The following is a 24621-nucleotide window of genomic DNA, read 5'->3' as shown; positions in this document are numbered from 1 at the left end:
TCTCTTTTGATCCTTGAATATTTAAAGGTGTTTGTGTGAATTCTCCCTCTACTATGTTATCCAATGTAGTTGTTAACTTGGAAAGTTTAGCATCTTGATCTTGAACGCGCTTTGATAAGCTTTCAATTATTTTCGTCAAATTTGTAAGTTGTTCTTCTACAGTAGAAGCTTCAATAACTGTTGCTTGCATGATCGCCGTACAGGATGAAGAATAATATAGATCATTGTTGGGATAGAGCTTAAAGATCGCATTAATGGAGAGTAGAGGAGATCCAACACACAAGTCATCATCATCGGCTTGCACGAAAGGTTTCTTGGACTTTGATAAACTAAGTTGAGCAAGAACCTCTTTGATCCTTTCGGCAACATCGTTCCCTTTTTGGGTCGCGCTTGTAGAGGATCTTGATCCTTTTGAGGATGAAGATCTGAAAATAGGGGTTGATGCGGATGACACTTGGAGTGTTTGTTGTCCTAAAGAGTTTGCTTTGCTTTTTATAACTAGCCCAAAGCTTTCAAAGGAAATATCGAGAATGTTTTCTACATCAGTATAAAACTTGAAATTAGCAGTCTTAGTGGATGTTGATCTGGAGTTGATTTTCTTTAAAGCCATTTCGATTTTCTTTAAGCTTTGGTGATTGAAAAGTTGAGATGAGAGGTAGAGATTGTCCACTGACCGTGCCAGAATTTGTAACAATAAATTGCGTCGAGGAAATAAAATCAAGACCGAAAAATATTAAAATAATTATAGTATTTTATTTCAAACAATATGAGTGTACAATCTTTATGAATCCTCTGATTTTTCTTTCCAACATTAAATAAAAGAGTCTTTGAGCTTAATCTTGAATTTTATTTTACTTTAATCCAAGTGCTTGAGGTCTGATCTTGATCTTGACATATTTTTAATCCAAGGGCTTGCAGCTTGTTCTTGAATCTTCGTCTTGATCTTTGAATCCTTAAAACACTTGAATGCTTGTAGCTTTTAGAGAAATCAGCAACGTTTGATCCACGAGCTCTCTCTTGCTTCTTGTTATTACTTCTGGTGTCTTTTTTGGGTTATGAAGACTCCTATTTATAGTTGTGGAAGGGAAGAGTTATAATAAAAAAAACTTTGTCCGGCCAATCAAATTGAAGTATGACAATGCCGCATTTGATTGACCAGATAACGTCACTTGCACACGTGGTGCGGTTTCATTGGCCTTTTTAATTTGGCTTGGGCCTTGTCTTTTTGACACGTAGCACGATCTGATTGGATCTTTCGTTTGACTTGGCGTGCCACGTCATGTGACACGTGGTACCAAATTGGGCCTCTAGGAAAATGATATTTTGGGCTTAATGAAATGGACTCATCACTTTAGCCCAATTAAATGGGCTAGCCTAACGGATTAAGACTTATTTATTTAATCCATATATATTGGACTTATATAATTAATTCAATTATATTATCCCATAATATTTATTTGAACCAATATATCTTGAGTTTAAAATATAATTCAAATTATTTTATAATTTTAATAAAATTTATATGCCTACGGTATCCACTGTATATCTTTATACTCCATTGATCATGGATCTCTGCCAAATGTCATATTTGATGGTTACATGTACGAAAATCAAGGGAATAAATTATAAAAATGAGAAGGAGAGATTTGTATAGTAGTCAGCATGTGACAACCATCTGCTATACTTACTCGCATCCGATACGAATCATAATAATTTATCATGTGGTTAAATTATAAATTAAAATGAGAATGTGTATTAATTAATATAGTTTAATAATAACAACAACAACAATAACAAAACAACAATAATAATCATCCAGTATAATTCTACTAGTGGGATCTAGGGAGGGTAGTGTGTACGCAGACCTTACCTCTACCATGGGCAGAGAGGTTGTTTCCAAATAAACTCTCGACATCTTTCCCTCCAAGAATTCCGCACTTTGCTCTTGGGGTGACTCGAACTCACAACCTCTTGGTGAAAGTAGAGGTTGCTTACCATCAGAGTTCAATAATAACAGTGTATATAAAAACATATGACGTATTTATTCGATTATTATAAACATGTGTACGGATAAGTTTTTACTAATATTACTTGCTTATAATTAGGACAGCAAGGTCACGTGTTTGTTAATGGGGAATTTCTTCGTAATGTGATATACTTCAATCAGTATTTTTGTGAATGTTCTTTTAATAGATCCCGACGCATTTATTATTGCTTTTATCGATGTTAAAAAGGATCAAAAAGAGATTAAGAATATATGGAGCTTTATTGTTTGGTGAAGGAAGGGAAAAGAAAACTGAAAAGGGCCATATGTACCCGTGAACTATGCGAATTAGGACAGATATGTCTGTCGTTAATAGTTTGGCATATATATGCCTAATCCGTCCAATACTTGGTCATTCATGCCCTTAGTTTAACAGAACCACTATTTTGTCTTTCTTAAATAATTAATAACCGGATCCAACTAAAATATGTTGACCCGATCCGTTAAGACCCGACCCACCCTTATTTCAAAGATATTTTTTGATATATTATTTTTGTTGATTGAGAAATTGTGTGATAATCATATTTTTTTATTTGAATAATTTGATAATCGACTTTTTTTTGTTATACATCATTTCGGGAAGTAATCCTACTAAAAGTAGTAATTGATATTTATTTATTATTTTAATAATATAATATTCGAATTTTGTGGGCTTTCTTCAATCATTTTACCATCTATTTTTATTTTTCTCACAATTTATTAATATTTTTCTCCAATCCATTTTTATTAGTTAATTAATTCATAAATAAAAATACACAGCCAATCCTGTATCAATCAGAACAAACTGTAAGTGTTTATTTCATGTCTATTGCGTCTCAATTATGACTAGCCAATCATGTAGGAGAATTTATTCATCCACTGGTTTGATTGCAGCAACGTTCACGAAAACAAATTGAATGGAACGATTCCACCTGCCTTTCAGAAGCTCGAAAGCATGACATATCTGTAAGTTCTTACTCTCTGGTTTAACGTCAACAGCTTTAAACGGTGTATTTTTATTTATAAAATTAACTAATTAATAAAAACGAATTGGTGAAAAATAAAAATAGATGGTAAAATGATTGAAGAAAGCACAAACTAATTCCAATATTTTAGTAGGATTACTTCCCGAAATAATGTATAACAAAAAAATCAATATTCAAATTACTCAAATAAATAAATATGATTATCACACAATTTTTCAATCAAACAAAAATAATATATCAAAAAATATCTTTGAAATAAGGGTGGCTCGGGTCTTAACGGATTGGGTCAGCAGATTTTAGTTGGATCTGGTTATTAATTATTTAAAAAAGACAAAATAGTGGTTCCGTTAAACTAAGGCAAAAATGATCAAGTATTGGACGGATTAGGCATATATGTGCCAAACTATCAACGACGAGCATATCTGTCCTATTTCGCATAGTTTACTAGCATATATAGCCCTTTTCCGAAAAGAAAAACAAGGGGAGAATAGAAGGGTAAGGAGAAAGGTGAAAAAATATAGTTTGTGTACTTGGTTTTTATTAGTTGGAGAAGTAAAAATGAGGAGAGAAAAACATAAAGAGAAATCGCAATAATTTACCAATTTATTCTTTGTGAAAAGTAAAAAATAATTTAATACTCCCTTCGCGGCCAATTTATGTATCACAATTCGGGTTTTGAGTGTGAAGCTTCTTACTTTTAACCGTGAATTTGGACGTAAAATCTTGAAGTTTTTCGAAATAAAATTTACGTATTTGAAAACTACATAAAAACTACTTTAAGTCATAATAACTAACAATTTAAAATATTTAAAAGGCATATAAAAATTCTGATTAATGAAAAACTCATGTGATGCTAGACACCGCCACATAAATTAAAATAGAGGAAGTAAACTTGATTGGTAACACTTGCATAATTGGAGGTCGTCAAGTATCTCAGAAAAAATTTTAATAACGTTTTCAGCGTTAAATTAAGTATATATAAACCAATCTTCTAACCATTTTTTGCTCTATCACTTACTACCTTTTCTCAAAATCAATATTTATCATGGAACATTATTTATCAATACTTTCTTAATGGGGGGATTTTATAAATAATTTTTCACATCATCAAATATAAAACGTGATAGGGAGGGAGAAAAAAAAAAAACATTAGTGGCATGTGATAAAAGCAGAAAGAAAGTGCGAACATGCCAAATGCTACGCCGTTGCAGGAGCTTTCGCCGACTTTGGTGCTGCTCTTTCTTCTTTCAATTTTTAAAAAATAATAATTAGTGTATTTACTTATTGATAATTTAAATAATTTAAGGATGAGTACCTTAATAATACAGGTCTATAAATTCAGGTATTTCATTAAGAGTGAAAAGCACCATTAACACACTCTTAAATATTCTACTCTTCGATTATCTCTAAACCAAGTTTAATTTGTGTGAACATGGCAGCAGGAGGACGTCCACCACTCAGCCTCACTTTTTTCTTAATTGCGCTCTTTGTTACAACTAATGGTTCATAGTATTACTATATATTTTTCTCTCGTTTTTTAAAAATTAAATACTTGTATGCATGTGTATAATTCTAATATTTGTTATGTTTACTATGTGCAGTTAATTTCACTTGGTTACAAGTGATGGCGTTACGAGAAGTACCCCAGGAGATTGCAGTGGTCAAAAGAAATTTGATTTCAATAAACTTGCACTTAATAACTTGTTTAACCCGTTGTTCTACTGATAGTGATTGGAGTGATAGTTGGCTTTGTACAGATTGTGTCCCTTCTAAGTATTCGGGATATTGGAATGCGCGATGTCGACTAACATGAGAAGAAAGCAGAAGAAATAAGAAAAATTGAGAACCAGGCCTTACGCCATGTTTACTGAGAGCAGAAGCTTCGAGAGCAACAATTATTCTCTATATCTGAAAATGAATAATTATCCTATTACATACATGGACTTCACTTTTATAGTGACCCGGAAAGATGAAGAAAATACAAATGAATGGGCTTCTAACTCCTAATCTGTACATTTGGGCCAAACTATAAATACAAAGAATGAAAAATCTACAAGGTCCAAAATATTAACCAGCATCTAATTTGCCAACCCTAACAACCCCCCTCAAGTTGGAGGGTGACAAAACCCCCAACTTGCGACTGTGTAAGTGATGAGCAGGACCAGGTAGAACCTTGGTAAGTAGATCAGCAGCTTGAGAGGCACTATGAGTGTGAACCAGAGAGATCAGCCCATCTCCAAGTTTGGCACGCACAAAATGACAATCTTGTTCTATGTGCTTCGTCCTCTCATGAAAGACAGGATTTTTTGCAATGAAGAGCAACTTGGCTATCACAAAATACAGGCACATAAGAGGAAAGAAGTACACCAAAATCAGACAACAACCTGGATAGCCAAGTAACTTCAGTCACTGCCTTACTCATAGCTCTGTACTCGGCCTCTGCTGAGGAAAGAGAAACCACGTGTTGCTTCTTGGATTTCCAACCCACCAAACTGCCTCCAAGGAAGATGCAGAACCCAGTGACTGATCTCCTACTGTCAGGGTAGGAGGCCCAATCATTATCACAGAACACCTGTAAGGACATAGCAGGATCATTGTTGTAAAAGATCCCAGAATCAGCTGAACCCTTAAGATATCTGAGAAGATGAAGAGCAGCCTTCATGTGTGGTATGCAAGGCTGCTGCATAAATTGACTCAAATGTTGGACTGCAAAACTGAGGTCAGGTCTTATATGGGTCAAAAAAATCAGCTTGCCTAAGAGACTTCTATACTCTTCAGGTTTAGGCAAAAGTTCACCTTTCTTGGCCTTCAACTTCACATTCAATTCAAGGAGACATGTGATAAGGGTACATTCAAGAGAGTGAAACTCATCTAAAAGGTCATGAATAAATTTCCTTTGATGCAGCAAAACCCCAAAAGAACATAGAGAACTTTAATACCAAGAAAATAGTTAAGGAGACCTAAATCCTTGATCTTGAACTGATCATGAAGAAAACTCTTCAGGGCAAAAATTTCAGACAAATCAGTACCAATTAGGATAATGTCATCTACATAAACAGCCAATATAACCAAAGAAGCCCCAGATCGCTTAGTGAAGACAGAATAATCATTGAGAGAATGCATGTAGCCTCTAAAAGAGGGAGCTTAAGACAGCTTAGCATACCATTGTCTGGAAGCTTGCTTCAAACCATAAAGGGATTTCTGGAGCTTGCAGACCAAAGAAGTGGAAGCAGGAACAGATAGTCCAGGAGGAAGCTTCATAAAAACCACTTCATCAAGATCACCATGCAAGAAGGCATTATTGACATCAAGCTGGAACAAAGACCATTATTGATTGATAGCCACAGCAATTAAGGTCTTAATAGTGAACATTTTCACAATAGGAGAGAATGTTTCATGAAAGTCAACCCCTTCCACTTGGGTGCCACCCTTGACCACCAACCTAGCCTTGTACTTTTCTATACTACCATCAGCCTTATATTTCACTTTATAAACCCATTTGCACCCAATAGGCTTCTTGCCATGTGGCAGCTCCACAATTTTTCAAGTGGCATTGGCTTCCAAAGCCTCAAATTCCTTCCTCGTAGCATCTTGCCACTCAAGAATAGTGGCTACCTGGGAATATGAATTTGGCTCTGGGATATGTAACTGACCAATGGAGGGGACTAAAATGGAGTTGGAGGATGAGGACCGACAAACATAGCTATTGAGGTAACTAGGTGGATTATGTGGTCTAGAGGATCTTCTCAAAGTAGGTAATGGAGAATAAGAAAGAGGAACATAATGATCAATAGGTGAAGGAACAGGAGGGGAAGAAGCATGGGAAACAAGAGGTGAAGTAATGGGAGTTGAAGTGGGACTAGGAGCAGGATGTAAAACAAGAGATGGAGGATCAACAAATGAGGAAGAATGAGGTGGAGTAGAAGAGGAAGTAGGAGGAGGAACAGAACAGTCAGTATCAAAATAAGTAGAAAGAGGAGAAGAAAGAATGTGAGAAGGCTGATCAGAAGCTTTGAAGAATGGAAAGATGTGTTCTAAGAAAATGACATCTCTAGAGATGAACACTACCACAAATTTGATTATTAGTGATGAATTATTTTGTCACCTAAAATTCATATTTTGTCACAAAAGGTCTTTGGTGACAAAAATTATTTTATCAATCTTTCATCCTTAAAACACCGTCACCAATAGTAAACAAAGACAACTTTGTGCTTCAATCACTAAAAAAAAGTTCTATTAACTACGAAATTATTTTTTGTCCCTAAATTAATAGAATTTATGACGAACTTGTTCGTCAAAAAAAGTATAAAAAACTCGTAGTTGATAGTGCATTTTCGTCACTGAAAAAGTCATTAATGCCGACAAAACTACTTTGTCACTAACTATTTAGTCTAATTAGTGACGACATAAATTGTCTATAAGATTATATGTATTTCGTAGTTGAACCGTTGCAATATCGTCACTAAAGAATGCCTTTTATATACAAAAATATACTTTGCCCCTAATTGTATAAATTAGTGAAAACTCTCCTCTTATAAATAAGGTTTACAATACGTAGTTAAATTATCATTTCGTCACTAAAAATATTAATTTTACTGACAAAACAAAAACGTTACTATAAATCATCATGATTAGTGACAATTACAATAGTCAAAAATACAAAGATAATTCATTGTCAAAGAAAATATTATATATTATTGATAAGGAAATTCTAGGACAAAGTCTATTTTTTTGTCACATTTATGACAAACTAATGTCCTACAATAAAAATATGATTGTCTCAAAAAAATACAATGTAATCTAATCGGTGTTGCATCTTTTTCCTTTCTTGTGAGCTCTTTCCACTTGTTTGGAAGCGAACGAAAATTTTGAGCAGTTATTCCCCACTCATTTGACAGATCTGCTGATGGAATTGCCTTGATTGGCCTCCATTTACCAACTAGAATCTCTAATATCATCTTTTCTCCAAAAGAGTTCTTTATTTTTCAATACCCTTATTCTAGCTTGTCCACAACCTTCTTTGATTCCAGGTGAATCTGCACCTATTTATTAAAAAAAAAAAAGTCAATTCAAAATACTATTTAACATATATATTAATATATAGATATTAAAATGCAAAAAAAAAATATGGAGCAAATATATTAGTAGTAATTTCTAAATTACAACTCAACTTTATCATTACAGCTTTAACATAAGTGAAAGTTCACTGATTCCTAATATATCAACACAAAGTTTACATCCACAAACTAATCTATGTGACAGCATAAACTTTGTTTATATATACATAACTACTAACTATCAAAATGTAAGGTAAACTATATAAGCTTTCTCACATTAGAATCAAACCTACCGTAAATTGGACGAGAAATTACATGTAGTTATTGTTTATATCCTCATTCATTCATTCACTGACAAGAAAAAAAAGATACTCAGTTTCAAAAAATAAAATCCAAGCAATCCTTTAAAATATCATAAAACAAGGCATCCACTTGTATAACAAACAACTGTGATTAGGAAATAACACAGATTAAGTAGCTTGAAGGTCCTTTTTATCAAGAAGCTAGTAGGCAAATAGCTTCTGAAAATCCAAGTCTTCTTTACTTACTCATATACACATTCACTATTAAAATGTTATGCTCGTTGATGGATGATGTTGTCTGCAATATTAATACCCAACATTATAATTCACATTCACTATCCCAAGGATTCACTGTCATTATAGTTTCAGTATTTTTACCAACTCTATTCATTGTATCCAAATATCAAATAAGCAAACCACAAAGAACCTATCAATTAAGATGCAATAAGTATAGTTCTTATAAAAAAATTATCACGACCCAGATTTCTCACCCTCGGGAGTCGTGATGGCGCTTACTAATGAGAGCTAGGCAAGTCAATCCTTAACTGCTTACTTCATTAACAATTACATCTTTTAACAATTATCAGCGATAGCATGAAAGCAACAGAATTAAATAAATAAGCGGAAGACTTAAGTTTAAAGAAACTGAACAATAATGCGAGAATCAACATATGCCTCTACCCAAGAACTGGTGTCACATTACTCACGAACTTCTAAGAGTGCTAAATACAACCGTCTGAAAGAAAATATAAATTGTTTGTCTCGAATATATGAGATAACAGACGGAAATAAAAGATAGAGGAGACGTCGGGCCTACGAACGCCTGCAAGGCTACCTCAGTGTCTCACTGGACTGAAGGCTGGCTCCCGCGCTACTGCTGATGTCCAAAACCTGGATATGTGCAAAAGATCACAGATCGTAGTATCAGCACAACCGACCCCATGTGCTGGTAAGTGTCCGGCCTAACCCCGGCAAGGTAGTGACGAGGCTAGGACCAGACTCCAGATGAACCTGTACAGTTATATAATATATGGCAGAAAAGTAAACAAGTAATAAGCAGTTAAAGCTGGGGAAGGGGAACATGCTTCGGGGATAGCAGTTAAAAGAAATAACAGGAAATAATAAGGAAGCTAGCACTATAACTTCTATCACAAATGAAGAAAAATAAAGGCAACTTTCACTTTCAATTTCCTCTTGTTGCAGGCGTGCAACCCGATCCCATTTCTCATATCTCGTGGTAGGCGTACCACCCGCTCCCATTTCATTCTATCTTGTGGTAGGCGTATCACCCGCTCTCATTTCATTATATCTTATGGTAGACGTACCACCCACTCCCATTTCATCAATCTTGTGGTAGGCGTACCACCCGCTCCCATTTCATAATATCTTGTAGTAGGCGTACCACCCGTTCCCATTTCATAATATCTCACAATCACAAGAAAATCCTGGCAAGGGAACATAAGTAATATAATAACTTTTCGGCAAGGGAACAAGGATATCAAAATAGTCATCCCGGCAAGGGAGAATCAGCTATAACCAATCTCAGTTTTCTAGTACTCAGTTCAATTAATGGAAATACTTAATCATAGAGGATCATTAATCAAAGTATACAAGGTGTCATTCAAAAACACAACAACTTTCAAGTTAAGATCCACGGTCATGCTTGATACCAACGTATAGACACTCGTCACCATGCCTATACGGCGTACTCAACAAGAAGCAAGTAGCAAATATAACTCAACTCTTAAACCCTCAAGCTAGGATTAAACCAAACACTTACCTCGATGCCTTGAACACCACTCAAGTCTCAATTATAGTTTTACCTCTTGATTCCACCACCAATCCGCTCGAATCTAGTCACAAGTTGCTTAATTACATCAATAAATGCTAAATGAGTCAACCCCAATGCATGAAAATGAGTTTTCCAAATTTTTACCCAAAAGTCAAAAATCACCCCCGGGCCCACGTGGTCGAAACCCGAGGTTCGGACCAAAATCCGATTATCCATGCCCCCACAAATTTAAATATATTGTTTGTTTTGAAATCGGACCTCAAATTGAGGTCCAAATCCTTAATTTTAGAAAAACCTAGGTTCTACCCACATCACCCAATTTCCTCATGAAAATCTTTGATTTGAAGTTGAAATCATGTTAAAAGGTGTTAAGAAGTGAAAACAAATAAGTTAGAAATCATTTACCAATCGTTTCGGAGAAGAAAGGTTGTTTGGAAAATCGCCTCTTATGTTTTGGGGTTTTGAAAAGTGTAAGATAACTGAAATTCACGCGTATTTATACCCCTCTGAAGTTCCCATCGCGGACCGCGCAAGAAGGATCGCGGTCGCACAGGCTTCCTGAAGGCCTGCGGTCTATGCCCTGTGCGGACCGTGCAAGGCCGACCGTGGCCGCACAGCACCCACCGCGGACCGCGCAAAGGCGATCGCGGCCGCACGTGTTTCCTCGCGGGCCGCACAAAAGGGTTCAGAGACCTGTCAAAATTCCTGAACCTGCAACATCTGATCTTTTAAAGCCTAAGGCATCCCGAAACCTACTAGAAACTCACCCGAGCCCTCGAAACTCTAAACCAAGCATGCACACTACCTCAAAAACACCCTACGAACATATTCGTGTGATCACATCACCAATATAACATCATGAACATCGAATTGAGCCTCAAGATCCATGAAATTTCTCAGATTTCCTTTTAAACATCAATTTTCCCAATTTGGGTTTGGATCACGTCAAACAACGTCCGTTTTTTACCAAACTTTACAGGAGTGATTCAAAACATATATAAGACTCGTAACAAGCATCGGAACCAAAATACGGGCCCGATACCATTGCTTTCTAATCAGATTTCTTTTCAATTTTCTTTAAACATTTTCAGTAAACAATTTCACTTAAAAATTCATAACTCAGGCATGGGACCTCGGAATTCGATTCCGGGCATGCGCCCATGTCCCATATTTTCCTATGGACCCTCCGGGATCGTCAAATCACAGGCCCGAGTCTGTTTACCCAAAATATTGACCGGAGTCAAACTTATTCATTTCGAGGTCAAAACTTTGCGATTTTTCACAAGATTTCACATTTAAGTTTTCCGGCTACGCGCCCGGATTGCGCACACAAATCGAGGCGACTCTAAATGAGGTTTTCAGGGCCTCGGAGACAGATTTCAATTAGAAACAGGTGTTGACCCCTTTGGGTCATCACATTCTCCACCTCTAAAACAATCGTTCGTCCTCAAACGGACAGAAGAAGGAAGTACCTGAGTCAGGAAAAAATGAGGATAACGGTCCTGCATATCGGACTCGGACTCCCAGGTCGATACCTCAGGAGGCTGACCTCTCCACCATGAACCGAAGGAAAACTCTTCGACCTCAGCTGGCAAACCTGTCGGTCTAGAATAGCCACCGGCTTTTCCTCATATGAAAAATCCTTGTCCAATTGGACAGTGCTGAAATCTAACACGTGGGATGGATCACCGTGATATTTCCGAAGCATGGACACATGAAACACTGGATGCACGGCTGATAAGCTAGGCGGCAATGCAAGTCTATAAGCCAACTCTCCCACTCGATCAAGGATCTCAAATGGACCAATGAACCTAGGGCTAAGCTTGCCCTTCTTCCCGAATCTCATAATGCCCTTCATAGGCGACACTCGGAGCAATACCCGCTCACCAACCATAAAAGCCACATCTCGAACCTTACGATCTGCATAGCTCTTTTGCCTGGACTGAGCTGTACGAAGCCTATCCTGAATGATCCTGACCTTGTCCAAGGCCTCCTGAACCAAATCTGTATCCAACAACCGAGCCTCTCCCGGCTCAAACCATCCAACCAGAGATCGACACTGCCTACCATATAAAGCCTCATAAGGAGCCATCTGGATACTCGACTGGTAGCTGTTGTTGTAGGCAAACTCTGCTAAAGGCAAAAACTGATCCCACGAACCTCCAAAGTCTATAACACAAGCTCGGAGCATATCCTCCAATATCTGAATAGTCCGCTCGGACTGTCCATCCATCTGAGGATGAAATGTTGTACTCAACTCAACCTGGGTGCCTAACCCTCGCTGAACTGCTCTCCAGAAACGCGAGGTGAATTGCGTACCTCGGTCCGAAATGATAGATATCGGCACACCATGAAGACGAACAATCTCCCGGATATAGATCTCAGCTAACCTCTCGGACGAATAGGAGACTGCCACAGGAATGAAATGCGCTGACTTGGTCAGCCTATCAACAATGACCCAAACTGCATCGAACTTCTTCCGGGTCAACGGAAGTCCAGTACCGAAGTCCATAGTAATTCTCTCCCACTTCCACTCGGGAAACTCAATCCTCTAAAATAATCCACCAGGCCTATGATGCTCATACTTAACCTGCTGACAATTCAAACACCGAGCCACATAGGCAATGATATCCTTCTTCATTCTACGCCACCAATAATGCTGCCGCAAATCCTGATACATCTTCGCGGCGCCCAGATGGATAGAGTACCAGGAACTATGGGCCTCCTCTAGAATCAATTCTCGAAGCCCATCCACATTAGGCACATAAACTCCACCCTGCAATCTCAGAACTCCATCATCACCTAAGGTAACCTGCTTGGCATCCCCACACTGCACCATCTCTCTAAGGACACACAAATGGGGATCATCAAACTACCAATCACGGATATGCTCCAATAACGAAGAACGAGCGACCGTGCAAGCTAATACTTGACTAGGCTCAGAAATATCCAACCTTACAAATCGATTGGCCAAAGCCTGAACATCCAAAGCAAGAGGCCTCTCACCAACTGGATTATAAGCAAGACTGGCCATACTGGCTGACTTTCTACTCAAAGCATCGGCCACCACATTGGCCTTCCTCGGATGATATAAGATAGTGATGTCATAATTTTTCAACAACTCTAACAACCTCCTCTGCCTCAAATTCAACTACTTTTGCTTGAACAAATACTGAAGACTCTTGTGATCCGTGAACACCTCACATGCCACACCATACAGGTAATGCCTCCAAATCTTCAATGCGTGAACAATGGCTGCCAACTCTAAATCATGAATCGGATAGTTCTTCTCGTGAATCTTCAATTGCCTTGAAGCATAGGCAATGACCTTGCCATCCTGCATCAACACTGCACCAACCTTAATACGGGAAGCATCACAATAGACTGTGTAAGGCCCTGAACCTGTGGGCAAAACCAATACCGGTGCCGTAGTCAAAGCTGTCTTGAGCTTCTAAAAGCTTGCCTCACACTCGTCTGACCATCTGAACTGAGCACCCTTCTGGGTCAACCTGGTCATCGAGGCTGCAATAGATGAGAACCCCTCTACGAACCGACGATAGTAGCCTGCCAATCCCAAGAAACTCCGAATCTCTGTAGCTGATGCTGGTCTAGGCCAGTTCTTGACTGCCTCAATCTTCTTTGGATCAACCTGAATACCTTCTGCTGATGCAACATGACCCAGGAATGTCACTAAACTCAACCAGAACTGACGCTTCGAGAACTTAGCGTATAACTGACTATCCTTCAGAGTCTGAAGAACCACTCTGAGGTGCTGCTCGTGCTCCTCCTGGATGCGGGAATATATCAGAATATCATCAATAAAAACTATCACGAATGTGTCTAAATAAGGCTTCAACACTCGGTTCATCAACTCCATAAATGTTGCTAGGGCATTGGTCAACCCGAATGACATAACCAAGAACTCATAATGCCCATACCAAGTGCGGAAAGCTGCTTTAGGGACATTGGATGCCCTAATTCTCAATTGGTGGTAGCCAGATCTCAAGCAAATCTTTGAAAATACCTTGGCACCCTGAAGCTGATCGAACAAATCATCAATCCTCGATAGTGGATACTTATTCTTGATCGTAACCTTGTTCAATTGCCGGTAATCAATTCACATTCTCATCGAACCATCCTTTTTCTTTACAAACAAAACCGGTGCACCCCAAGGCGAAACGCTGGGTCTAATGAAACCCTTCTCAAGCAAATCTTGCAACTGTTCCTTTAACTCTTTCAACTCCGGCATGGCCATACGATATGGTGGAATAGAAATAGGCTGAGTGCCCGGAGCCAGATCAATGCAAAAATCAATGTACCGGTCAGGTGGCATCCCCGGCAGGTCTAAAGGGAAAACCTCAGGAAACTCATGAACCACGGGCACAGAATCAATATAGGGAACCTCAGCACTGGAGTCATGAACATAAGCCAAATATTCCAAACACCCCTTCTCGACCATACGTCGAGCCTTCACATATGAAATACCACTTCGGGTAGAATGACTAGGAGTCCCTCTCCACTCTAAACGGGGAAAACCCGGTAAGGCTAAGGTCACGGTCTTGGCATTGCAATCCAAGATAGCATGGTACGGGGATAACCAATCCATTCCCAATATAACATCGAAGTCGACCATGTCTAAAAGCAACAAATCAACACGGGTCTCAAGACCCCCAAACACTACAATACAAGAACGATGAACTCGGTCGACCACAATAGAATCACCCACCGGTGTAGACACATAAATAGGAATACTCAATGAATCACTAGGCATGACAAGGTACGGGGCATAATAAGATGACACGTACGAATACGTAGACCCTGGATCAAATAACACTGAAGCATCTCTATCACAAACCAGTATAGTACCTGTAATGACTGCATCTGAAGACTCAGCCTCGGGCCTGGCTGGAAGTGCATAACATCGGGGCTGGGCCCACCACCCTGAACTGCCTCTCTGGGACGGCCTGCTGCTGGTTGGCCTCCACCTCTGGCGGCTTGAGCTCCACTTCTAGGACCTCTACCTCTACCTTTAACACCTCTACCCTCGCCTCTAGCTGGTTGGGCAGGCTGTGGGACATCTGGTGCCTGTACATAGCACGAGAACCCTGATGCGGAGAACTGCTCGAAGCTCGAGGGCAATACCTAGCAATGTGCCTCGTGTCGCCACAAGTAAAATAAGCCCTCGGTTGCTGGGGCTGATAATCCTGGAAACTCTGAAGCGGCAGTGCACTGATAGGTGTTGATGGTGCACTGTAAGGCTGCTAATCAGAATAGTGCGTCTGAGAATCACGACCACCTGAAGTACCATGGGAGACCTGAAGAGCTGACTGAAAGGGCCTAGGAGGATGGCCTCTACCATATGAATCTCTACCTCCAAACGAGGTACCACTGAATCTACCTGAATGACGGGGCCGCTTATCCGACCCATGACCACCTCCCTGTGACAGAACCATCTCAACTCTACGGGCCATATTGTCTGCCTCCTCAAATGTAATCTCACTCCCGGCCTCCTTGGACATCTGAAGACGAATCGACTGAATAAGACCATCAATAAACCTCCTCACCCTCTCTCTCTCTCGGTGGGAAGTATGACAAGAGCATGGCGAGCTAGATCGATGAACCTGGTCTCATACTGAGTGACTGTCATGGAACCCTGCTGAAAGCGCTCAAACTGCCTTCGATAGGCTTCTCTCTGCGTCACGGGGAGAAACTTCTCCAGAAACAACACTGAAAACTGCTCTCATGTCAAAGATGGTGATCCGGCTAGTCTCGCTAAGCAATAATCCCTCCACCAAGTCTTGGCGGATCCATATAAGCGAAATGCAGTAAAATCGACCCCATTGGTCTCAACAATGCCCATGTTCCTGAGAACCTCGTGGCAGCTGTATAAGAAATCCTGGGGATCCTCAGAAGGAGCTCCGCTGAAAGTAGTAGTGAAGAGCTTGGTGAATCTGTCCAGTCTCCACAAAGCATCGGCGGACATAGCCGCTCCATTGTCGGTCTAAGCCACTACACCCGGCTAAACTACCACCGTTGGCTGAACCGCTGGAACCTGAATCTAGGGAGCTACCTGCTCCGGAGTGCGTGTAGCAAGAGTCTGAGCCCCTCCTCCAGCCTGAGAAGTGGCTGGTGCTACAGGAAGCAAACCTGCTAGGGTGACACTCTCCATAAGGCCCACCAATCGAACCAGAGCGTCCTGAAGAACTGGGGTAGCGATAAACCCCTTTAGGAGCTGAGCTGGGACCACCAGAACTATTGGGACTGGAACCTCCTCCTCAAAATCAACCTAAGGCTCCGCCATTGGTGCCACTGCTCGGGGCTGCGCTCTGCCTCTACCTCGGCCTCTAGCACGGCCTCATCCTCTACCCCTAGTGGGAAATGTTGTAGGGGGCTCGGGCTACTGAGTAGTAGATGAGGAAGCGCATGTTCTCGCCATCTGCGAAGAACAGAGTAGAAGTTCAATTAGCATTTGAGGAACAAATCTGCACGACAAGAAAGAACAAAAGTGAAGTTTTCCTAACTCGGTAGCCTCTGGGGGAAAAATACAAACATCTCCATACCGATCCCTCAGACCCTACTGAGCTTGTCCGTGAGTTGTGAGACCTATGTAACCTAGAGCTCTGATACCAACTTGTCACGACCCGGATTTCCCACCCTCGGGAGTCGTGATGGCGCCTAATAATGAGAGCTAGGAAAGCCAATCCTTAACTGCTTACTTCATTAACAATTACTTCTTTTAACAATTATCAGCGATAGCATGAAAGCAACGAGATTAAATAAATAAGCGGAAGACTTAAGTTTAAAGAAACTGAACAATAATGCGAGAATCAACATATGCCTTTACCCAAGAACTGGTGTCACATTACTCACGAACTTCTAAGAGTGATAAATACAATTGTTTGAAAGAAAATATAAACTGTTTATCTAGAATACATGAGATAACAGACGTAAATAAAAGATAGAGGAGACGTCAGGCCTGCGAACGCCTGCAAGGCTACCTCAGTGTCTCACTGGACTGAAGGCTGGATCCCGCGCTACTGCTGATGTCCAAAACCTAGATCTGTGCAAAAGAGCACAGAGCGTAGTGTCACACCTCTTGTATCCGCCCCCGCGAGGGGTGAAGGATTTTTTTCCAATTAAAGGACAATCGAAACGGGATTCGTTTATTTATTTCAGAGTCGCCACTTGAGAGGTTTAAGGTGTCCCAAGTCACCAATTTAATCCCGAATCGAGGAAAAGAATGACTCCATATTACAGTCTGCGAACCAGAAATCCGGATAAGGAATTCTGTTAACCCGGAAGAAGGTGTTAGGCATTCCAGAATTCCGTGGTTCTAGCACGGTCGCTCAACTGTCATGTTCGGCTTGTTTATCTGATTTTATACAATTATGCGCTCTTGTGCAAGTTTTAACTCTTTACCGCCTTTATTATTATATTTTAAAAAAGAATGTGAACATCGTCTAAAAACATGTCTTTGGATTGCGTCACATGAAATGCACCCGCAATCCGGAACACAGTTTTATTCAATGTTTTGGGATTTGGATTTGGGTCGCATGAAATGCGCACCCGAGTTTAAGAAGATAACATTATTAAATACGCGCCTAAAGCGACTAACGCACCATTGTTTTGGGTAGGTCCGTGAAATTTTGCTAAACGGTCCATCCCGGAGTCTAAGTAATTTTAAAACAAATATTTATTGAGGGCCCCGCAATTTGATTTTTTTTTTTTTTTGCGAGGCTCATCTCATTCTTATTATTAAAAGGCAATCCTAAAAGTGGCTAAGGTTTTCTATTAAATTTTTCTCTAAACATGAAAGAAGACAAAGTCCTAATTAGTTCACATGCTTGAAAAGTCCGGGCCCTTTAATAACTTTTGCAGATTTGATTAGTTCCGAAATGTCGTTACAGAGTAAAACGTGCCGGAATCCTGGCATGATTCGAGCCACCAGAAATTGTTAGCTCACCAACTCACGCGTGCCTATCCTTGCTTGCTACCTTAACTAGCAATCTCAGACTTACAACTATGCTTCTTTTTCCTTAAAGCGTTACAGTACCTTTTTTGAGTAACAATTGAGGGTAAGATTAATGCTACGATCTAGTTGACCAAGAACTCAAACAATCATGCTATAATCTGAGATTAGTTAACAACTTACTACCTATTTCAGGGATCAAACCACAAGTGCCATTTTGCAAATTATCGGAAGTTATACCCAAACATCCATTACATGATCAAGTTCTGTTTGAATACGAGCTAAACTACGTTATTCCAACACACTATCTAACGCATAGCAGTTTCTACAGTCCCTTACAAACAACTAGAATGACGAAACTATATTTTCACAAATTACAGATTCAGTAATGCCTTAAGTAACTAAACAAAACAGTAACGACAAAAACAAAACAGATTGTTTTTCTGGTTTTCATTTCAACTTCAATTTTTCACAAGCATTCATGCTTCACATTTTTCCGGCTTACAACAGCCATGGTAAAGGCGTGTACCTGATAGAAGAACAGAAACAGAGTAGAGAAAGAAGTCAGCAGCAGTTGCAATGGCACAACAGCAAATTCAGCAACACAGCAGCAGCCAAAAATAGCCCAACAGTAGATTAAAACCCAATAATAGCTTCAGAAAATGCCACGCAGCAACACCAAATGCACCAGAAAATCCCAGAATACAACCCAAATACCCCAACAACAATATAAATCACCACAATATGACCAAAACTTGAGTTTGCAACAGAAGATGGACCAACAGACTTTCAGCAAATTTCCACAACTCTCAATGCAACAGTAACAGAGGTGAATACTGATTTCAACAGTAAAAGTAAAGCAAATTTTTCTTCTTTCAATCTCTCTCTGGTCTCTTAGGATTAGAAAAACCAGCCTATGCTCTCAAAACTAAACTGATCTCTCAAAGTTGGAAAAAACCAGCTTCGTTTTTGCTCTTTTTTTTCTCTGAACACTTAATAATCTTCCAGCCCCCTTAGTTGTTCTAAAGCAGCCTATTTATAAACCAATCCCAACCAGTCAAGCTGCCCGGATCCCTTCAGTCTTTTCTGCCCATACCCCTTAATTCCTCATGCCTAAATGTCTTTTCTCGATGCCAGTTATATTGTTCCCCATGCTTGTCCTTTTATTTTATTCAAGAGGTATGGGTGATTAAAGTATTATTAGTCAGCCCCCATGCTCCACTGTTTGGTTCCCCATTAACAACTAAACTAAGGTTAATTATTAACAACTGGGCAGACTTGAGCTAGGGCCTGTTGAAACCCTTTTAGACTTACCAAACTTACCCTTTTAATCCACTGTTATTACTGTCTAACCCTAAACTCAGAAGTTAAAATCACAACCTATATAAGCTTGCACCTTAAGACTGATTTCTGGTTGAATACTCAGGGTATTACAGCTATGTTTAATTCTCAGTTTAGGCTTAACCAATGGCTCGAATTTAATCCAACAGGGGTGCTAATCAGATGGTGTGAATCAAGTTGTTGCCTTTCAAGACTGTAAAAAAAAACAAACGACAATATGTATCGAGTCGACTTTGCGAGTTACAACGTATACTAATCAGTCGACAACAAAAGCAGGCTAAAATAGAACACACAGGTGATTCATGTGTTTTCGGACAGAACATGGAACTTATGAAACTTAATTATTCGACGACGTTACTCAAATCGACTATACAAACTATTACATGTAACAAACAATCGACAAACAACATAGACTAAACAGGCCACCAAATTATTTCAATATTCGGGACATTTAGCAGGGAGCTTACGAAACTAAACTATTCGACGACATTAGTCGAAGCGAATAGATATCTCATAACATACACTTGACACTGAATAGAAGGAAAGAAAAGAAAATTACCTCAGAAGCTTAAGCATCAAAAACGACCCAGGCCTGAACCGGACTGGACTTCTTTGAGGTCGAATGGACTTTAATCGAAGTGTTCCCGACTGAGAACACCTCGATTAAGGTCTATTAGACCCCAATCTGTTTTTGATTTGGACGGACCCCCATGGATTTGATTTTTAGGGTTCTTGAGCTCAGATTTGGGGTTCGAAGTGTTCTACCTAGATTCGAACGAAACCAACGTTGATTAGGGTATAAGGGATGTCAGGGGAGTGGCTTGTGTGAATTTGGGACTCATTAGGTGATTTAGGATTTTGGCTCGAATCTTTGATCGAAGATTCGAGAACCCTAGAGATGATTTGAAGTTAAGTGACCAGGGATTCGTGTTCAGGGTGGTTTGTAGGTTCAGTGGTGTAGCTATGGTGACTGGTGGTGTTGTTGGGGGTGTTTGGGATCGTCTCTGAGAGAGACGATGAAACCAGGGGGGGTGTTTGGATAGGGGGCGGGGTTCGTTGGGATCATTTATATACCGGGCCAAAAGTCGAATCCTAGTCGTTTGATCAATCAGGATCAATGGTTCGGATTAGTTCACTTAACGAGACGGTGGGTCAATCTCTGGGTCGGGTTTGGCTTTTGGATATGGGTACTGATTGCATCTGTTGGATGAGGGCTAGATGGACGGCTGGGATCGACTGTCATTGAAGCGACGTAGTTCTGGTATCAGACTACGTCGTTTGATGGCGTGGGAGACGGGTCTTCTGGGCTGACTGACTTGGGCCGATTTTTGGTGCTATTTGGGCCTAATTTTCAGCTCAATTTTTGGCTCAAATCCGGGTATTCTTTACTATTTTCAACTCTTTTCTTTTTCTAATTTAATTAACAATCAACAAATTCTAAAATAATTTTGTAAAACCAAAATTAGCCTACAACAATGTTAAACCTTAACAACAATTAACACACAAGGTCAAATATTTAATTAAAAATAAAATTACACCACGACACCCATAAATGACAAAACACAACAAAAATGCATATTTTTGTGATTTTCTTTCTTTTAAAATAAAACATGGTTTAATTGACTCCAAAATGCACAATTAAATCTTGAATGCGCATGCAACATGTATTTATATATATATATATATATATAAATTTATATTAATCACAACAACGGCAAGCATTTACGGACCAAATAATTACTAAAATGTCACGTAAATTCTAAAAATTGTACACAGATGGATTTGTTTTATTTTTTTGATTTCTTTTGGAGTAATTTCCATGAAGTAAAAATCACGTGCTCACAGCTGCCCCTCTTTGTCCGAAAGCACAAAGAGCTTTTGCGCAAAGATAAAGTGAGCGGATACGAGTTATTTTTGCCCTGTTGGAGTACTCCGTGTGAAGCATTTTTTGAAAAAAGATTTAACCGAACTTTTGCTTCAAAGGTCTCCTACATATCCCTGGCTAAAAGAGAATCAGGTTAATGTAGTTCGGGAAGTTTTGGTAGTTGGGAATACCATGTGACTGTAATGTTTGATGTTACTGCTGTTGTATGTTGTTACTACTGCTCTACCGGTCTCCTTGTTACACCGTGCTAAAAAGAAAACAAGATACTAGACTAGACTACGGATCACAAGATCTTATCTATCTTCAAACTTATTCTTGCTGTCTTGCTTTCTTGTCGGCTGGTGTTTCTTCCGGTGCTTCTTTTTTCTGACGATTGCTGGTGATGACACTCGCCTTTTGTTTTTCCGAATACCAGTATTCATCATTTTGTTCTGTCCGCTGAGGATGCGGCTTTCTTCATTCTGCTGGGGATTTTTGTTGTAACCTTCTGCCTTCCGGTGGGTTACTGCTTGATCTTGAAAGATATTCCTCTGTTCTACAGGCGGGCTCTTGACTTCTTCAACTTCAACATATGACAACCTCCATTCTATAGGCGGGCTCCTGACTTCATCATCTTGAACATATAACAACCTCCGTTCTACAGGCGGGCTCCTGACTTCTTCATTTTTCAACATACAACAACCTCCGTTCTACAGGCGGGCTCCTGACTTCATCATTTTTCAACATATAGCAACCTCCGTTCTACAGGCGGGCTCCTGACTTCATCATTTTTCAACATATAGCAACCTCCGTTCTACTGGCGGGCTCCTGACTTCATCATTTTCAACATATAGCAACCTCCGTTCTACAGGCGGGCTCCTGACTTCATCATCTTGAATTTAACAACCTCCGTTCTACAGGCGGGCTCCTGACTTCATCAATCTTCAACATATAACAACCTCTATTCTACAGGCGGGCTCCTGACTTCTTCATTTTGAATTTATAACAACCTCCATTCTACAGGCGGGCTCCTGACTTTTTCATCTTGAATTTATAACAACCTCTGTTCTACAGGCGGGCTCCTGACTTCTTCATCTTCGACATACAACAACCTCCGTTCTACAGGCGGGATCCTGACTTCTTCATTTTTCAACATATAGCAACCTCCGTTCTACAAGCGGGCTCCTGACTTCATCATTTTCAACATATAGCAACCTTCGTTCTACAGGCGGGCTCCTGACTTCATCATCTTCAACATATAGCAACCTTCGTTCTTCAGGCGGGCTCTTGACTTCATCATCTTGAATTTATAACAACCTCCGTTCTACAGGCGGGCTCCTGACTTCTTCATCTTGAATTTATAACAACCTCTGTTCTACAGGCGGGCTCCTGACTTCTTCATCTTCGACATACAACAACCTCCGTTCTACAGGCGGGCTCCTGACTTCTTCATCTTTCTCAAAATTTAATTCAGCCTCCATTCTCCAGGCGGGCTCCTGACTTCAACAACTTCTTAAAATTTAATTCAGCCTCCATTCTCCAGGCGGGCTCCTGACTTCAACAACTTTTTAAAATAAATCAGCCTCCATTCTCCAGGCGGGCTCCTGACTTCTACAACTTTCCTAAATTCTATCACCTCCATTCTCCAGGCGGGCTCCTGACTTCTTCAACTTCTTAAATTCTATCACCTCCATTCTCCAGGCAGGCTCCTGACTTCTTCAACTTCTTAAATTTTATCACCTCCATTCTCCAGGCTGGCTCCTGACTTCGACAACTTGCTCCTAAAAATAAATCAGCCTCCATTCTCCAGGCGGGCTCCTGACTTCAACAACTTTTTTTTTTCCAAAAATTTATCACCTCCATTCTCCAGGCGGGCTCCTGACTTTGACAACTTTCCTAAAAATAAATCAGCCTCCATTCTCCAGGCGGGCTCCTGACTTCAACAACTTCTTATTCAGAGAAAATTTTCGTAATGAGAGAAAATTTTCTTCCCCAGTTTGATAATCTGCTTTGTGACTCTGTCTTCCTGCGGTCAATATTATTTCTTTTCCCTGTTTCAAATCAAAGAAAAATTTGTTAGTTTAACATGGGGCGAGTGGTCGTGCCACTTCTGCTGAGGATGGTTTTTCCCTCTTTTTTTTCCTTGCATTGCTATAAAACTTGCTGGGGAGAATATTGATTGTTGGGGCTGATATTCCCGTTGGGGATGGTTATCGTTTCTCTTCCTTCCCCACTCCGTGTCGTCCGACCATTGTGGAGCTTAATCGAGAATGTATCAGATGGCTGCGGATCTTCTTCGAATTTGATCCATAACTTCCCTTGAAAATTTGGGCCTCTTAGGATCTAGACCCATTCATTATTTGGTCTTGCGACAAACTTCTTTTCGTTTTGTCGCCTTATCTTTGGCTTGTCCCTTTCGTATTTCGCCTTGCACCATTTTGGCAATTGGTAGTAAATTCTGAAAATCCTTTTCAAAAATGAAGTTGGGGGGAAATAAAATCTTTTAAACCAAGAAATGAAAGAGTGATAATTTTACAGATAGAAAAAGAAGCCTTTCTGAACAAACGCTGGGGAAAAAGAAAAGAAAAGAACTTATCTGAATGATATAACTAATCCCAACGATTATGTCGTGCATTCCGGATCAATCAACCCAGTCTATTTGTATCGATCAATCTTTCAGATGGCCTCATCTCGCTGGGGATAAATGAATATTCGACTTTTGCCAAAGGCGGGCCCTTTCCGCCAATCTCGCCTTGTCGTCTCATAGCGCCCTTCGAGGGGTTTTCACTAATAAGACTCTCTCATTTCTCTCAACTCTTGTCGCATCATGGTGCCTGTGAAGGTTTTCACCAATAAGACTCTCTCATTTTATTTTATTTTTTAGCTGGGGATTGGAGCGTGTCGATACGACGCTCTTTGTTGGGGATTCTCTCGGATATCAATTCATTTCCAGTTTATGATCCTCTTCTCTTCTGGGGATCAGAGTGTTGTTCCCGACTTCCACGTGCATGAACTTGGCACTTCTCGAATACTGATCGGGAGGTCTTTTTTGGACATCAATATGGTTTTTTGTGTATGGCTAAAAAAAAGGGAAAAGGGGCATCAAAAGGCTCAAAATAATTTTGACGGGTAAAATATTACAACTCTTGGAATCAAACTTCCTTTCCCAAAATTATAAACACAACTTCTGCCCCAGTTTTCTTGCTTGGGGATTCTTATTTTTGTTACACTATGACCGAGCTGTGAGGCGCCTACGTATCCTTCTTTGAGGAATCAGGTCAAACGTA

General features: G+C 39.9%; 1 protein-coding gene across 1 annotated transcript; it reads right to left on the bottom strand.

The window, feature by feature from the left end:
- Positions 1-5296: 5296 nt before the first annotated feature.
- LOC138871743 (secreted RxLR effector protein 161-like) lies at positions 5297-6132 on the bottom strand. Its single transcript, XM_070149641.1, has 2 exons — positions 5970-6132; positions 5297-5880 (listed from the first exon to the last, which is right to left on the bottom strand). The coding sequence occupies exons 1-2, from the start codon at positions 6130-6132 to the stop codon at positions 5297-5299; spliced, it is 747 nt and encodes a 248-aa protein (XP_070005742.1).
- Between the last annotated feature and the right edge of the window lie 18489 nt (positions 6133-24621).

The sequence above is a fragment of the Nicotiana sylvestris genome, chromosome 6 (assembly GCF_000393655.2).
Source record: "Nicotiana sylvestris chromosome 6, ASM39365v2, whole genome shotgun sequence".
NCBI lineage: Eukaryota > Viridiplantae > Streptophyta > Magnoliopsida > Solanales > Solanaceae > Nicotiana > Nicotiana sylvestris.
Note: the sequence above shows the minus strand (reverse complement) of the source record. Positions and strands in the feature narration are given on the sequence as shown.

Bases quoted from the DNA above. Each gene is read 5' to 3' on its own strand.
- LOC138871743 (XM_070149641.1), bottom strand. From the start codon at position 6,132: ATGCATTCTCTCAATGATTATTCTGTCTTCACTAAGCGATCTGGGGCT. The intron at 5,881-5,969 runs GTCTCCTTAACT...ATGACCTTTTAG, and splicing joins GTTCAAGATCAAGGATTTAG to ATGAGTTTCACTCTCTTGAA.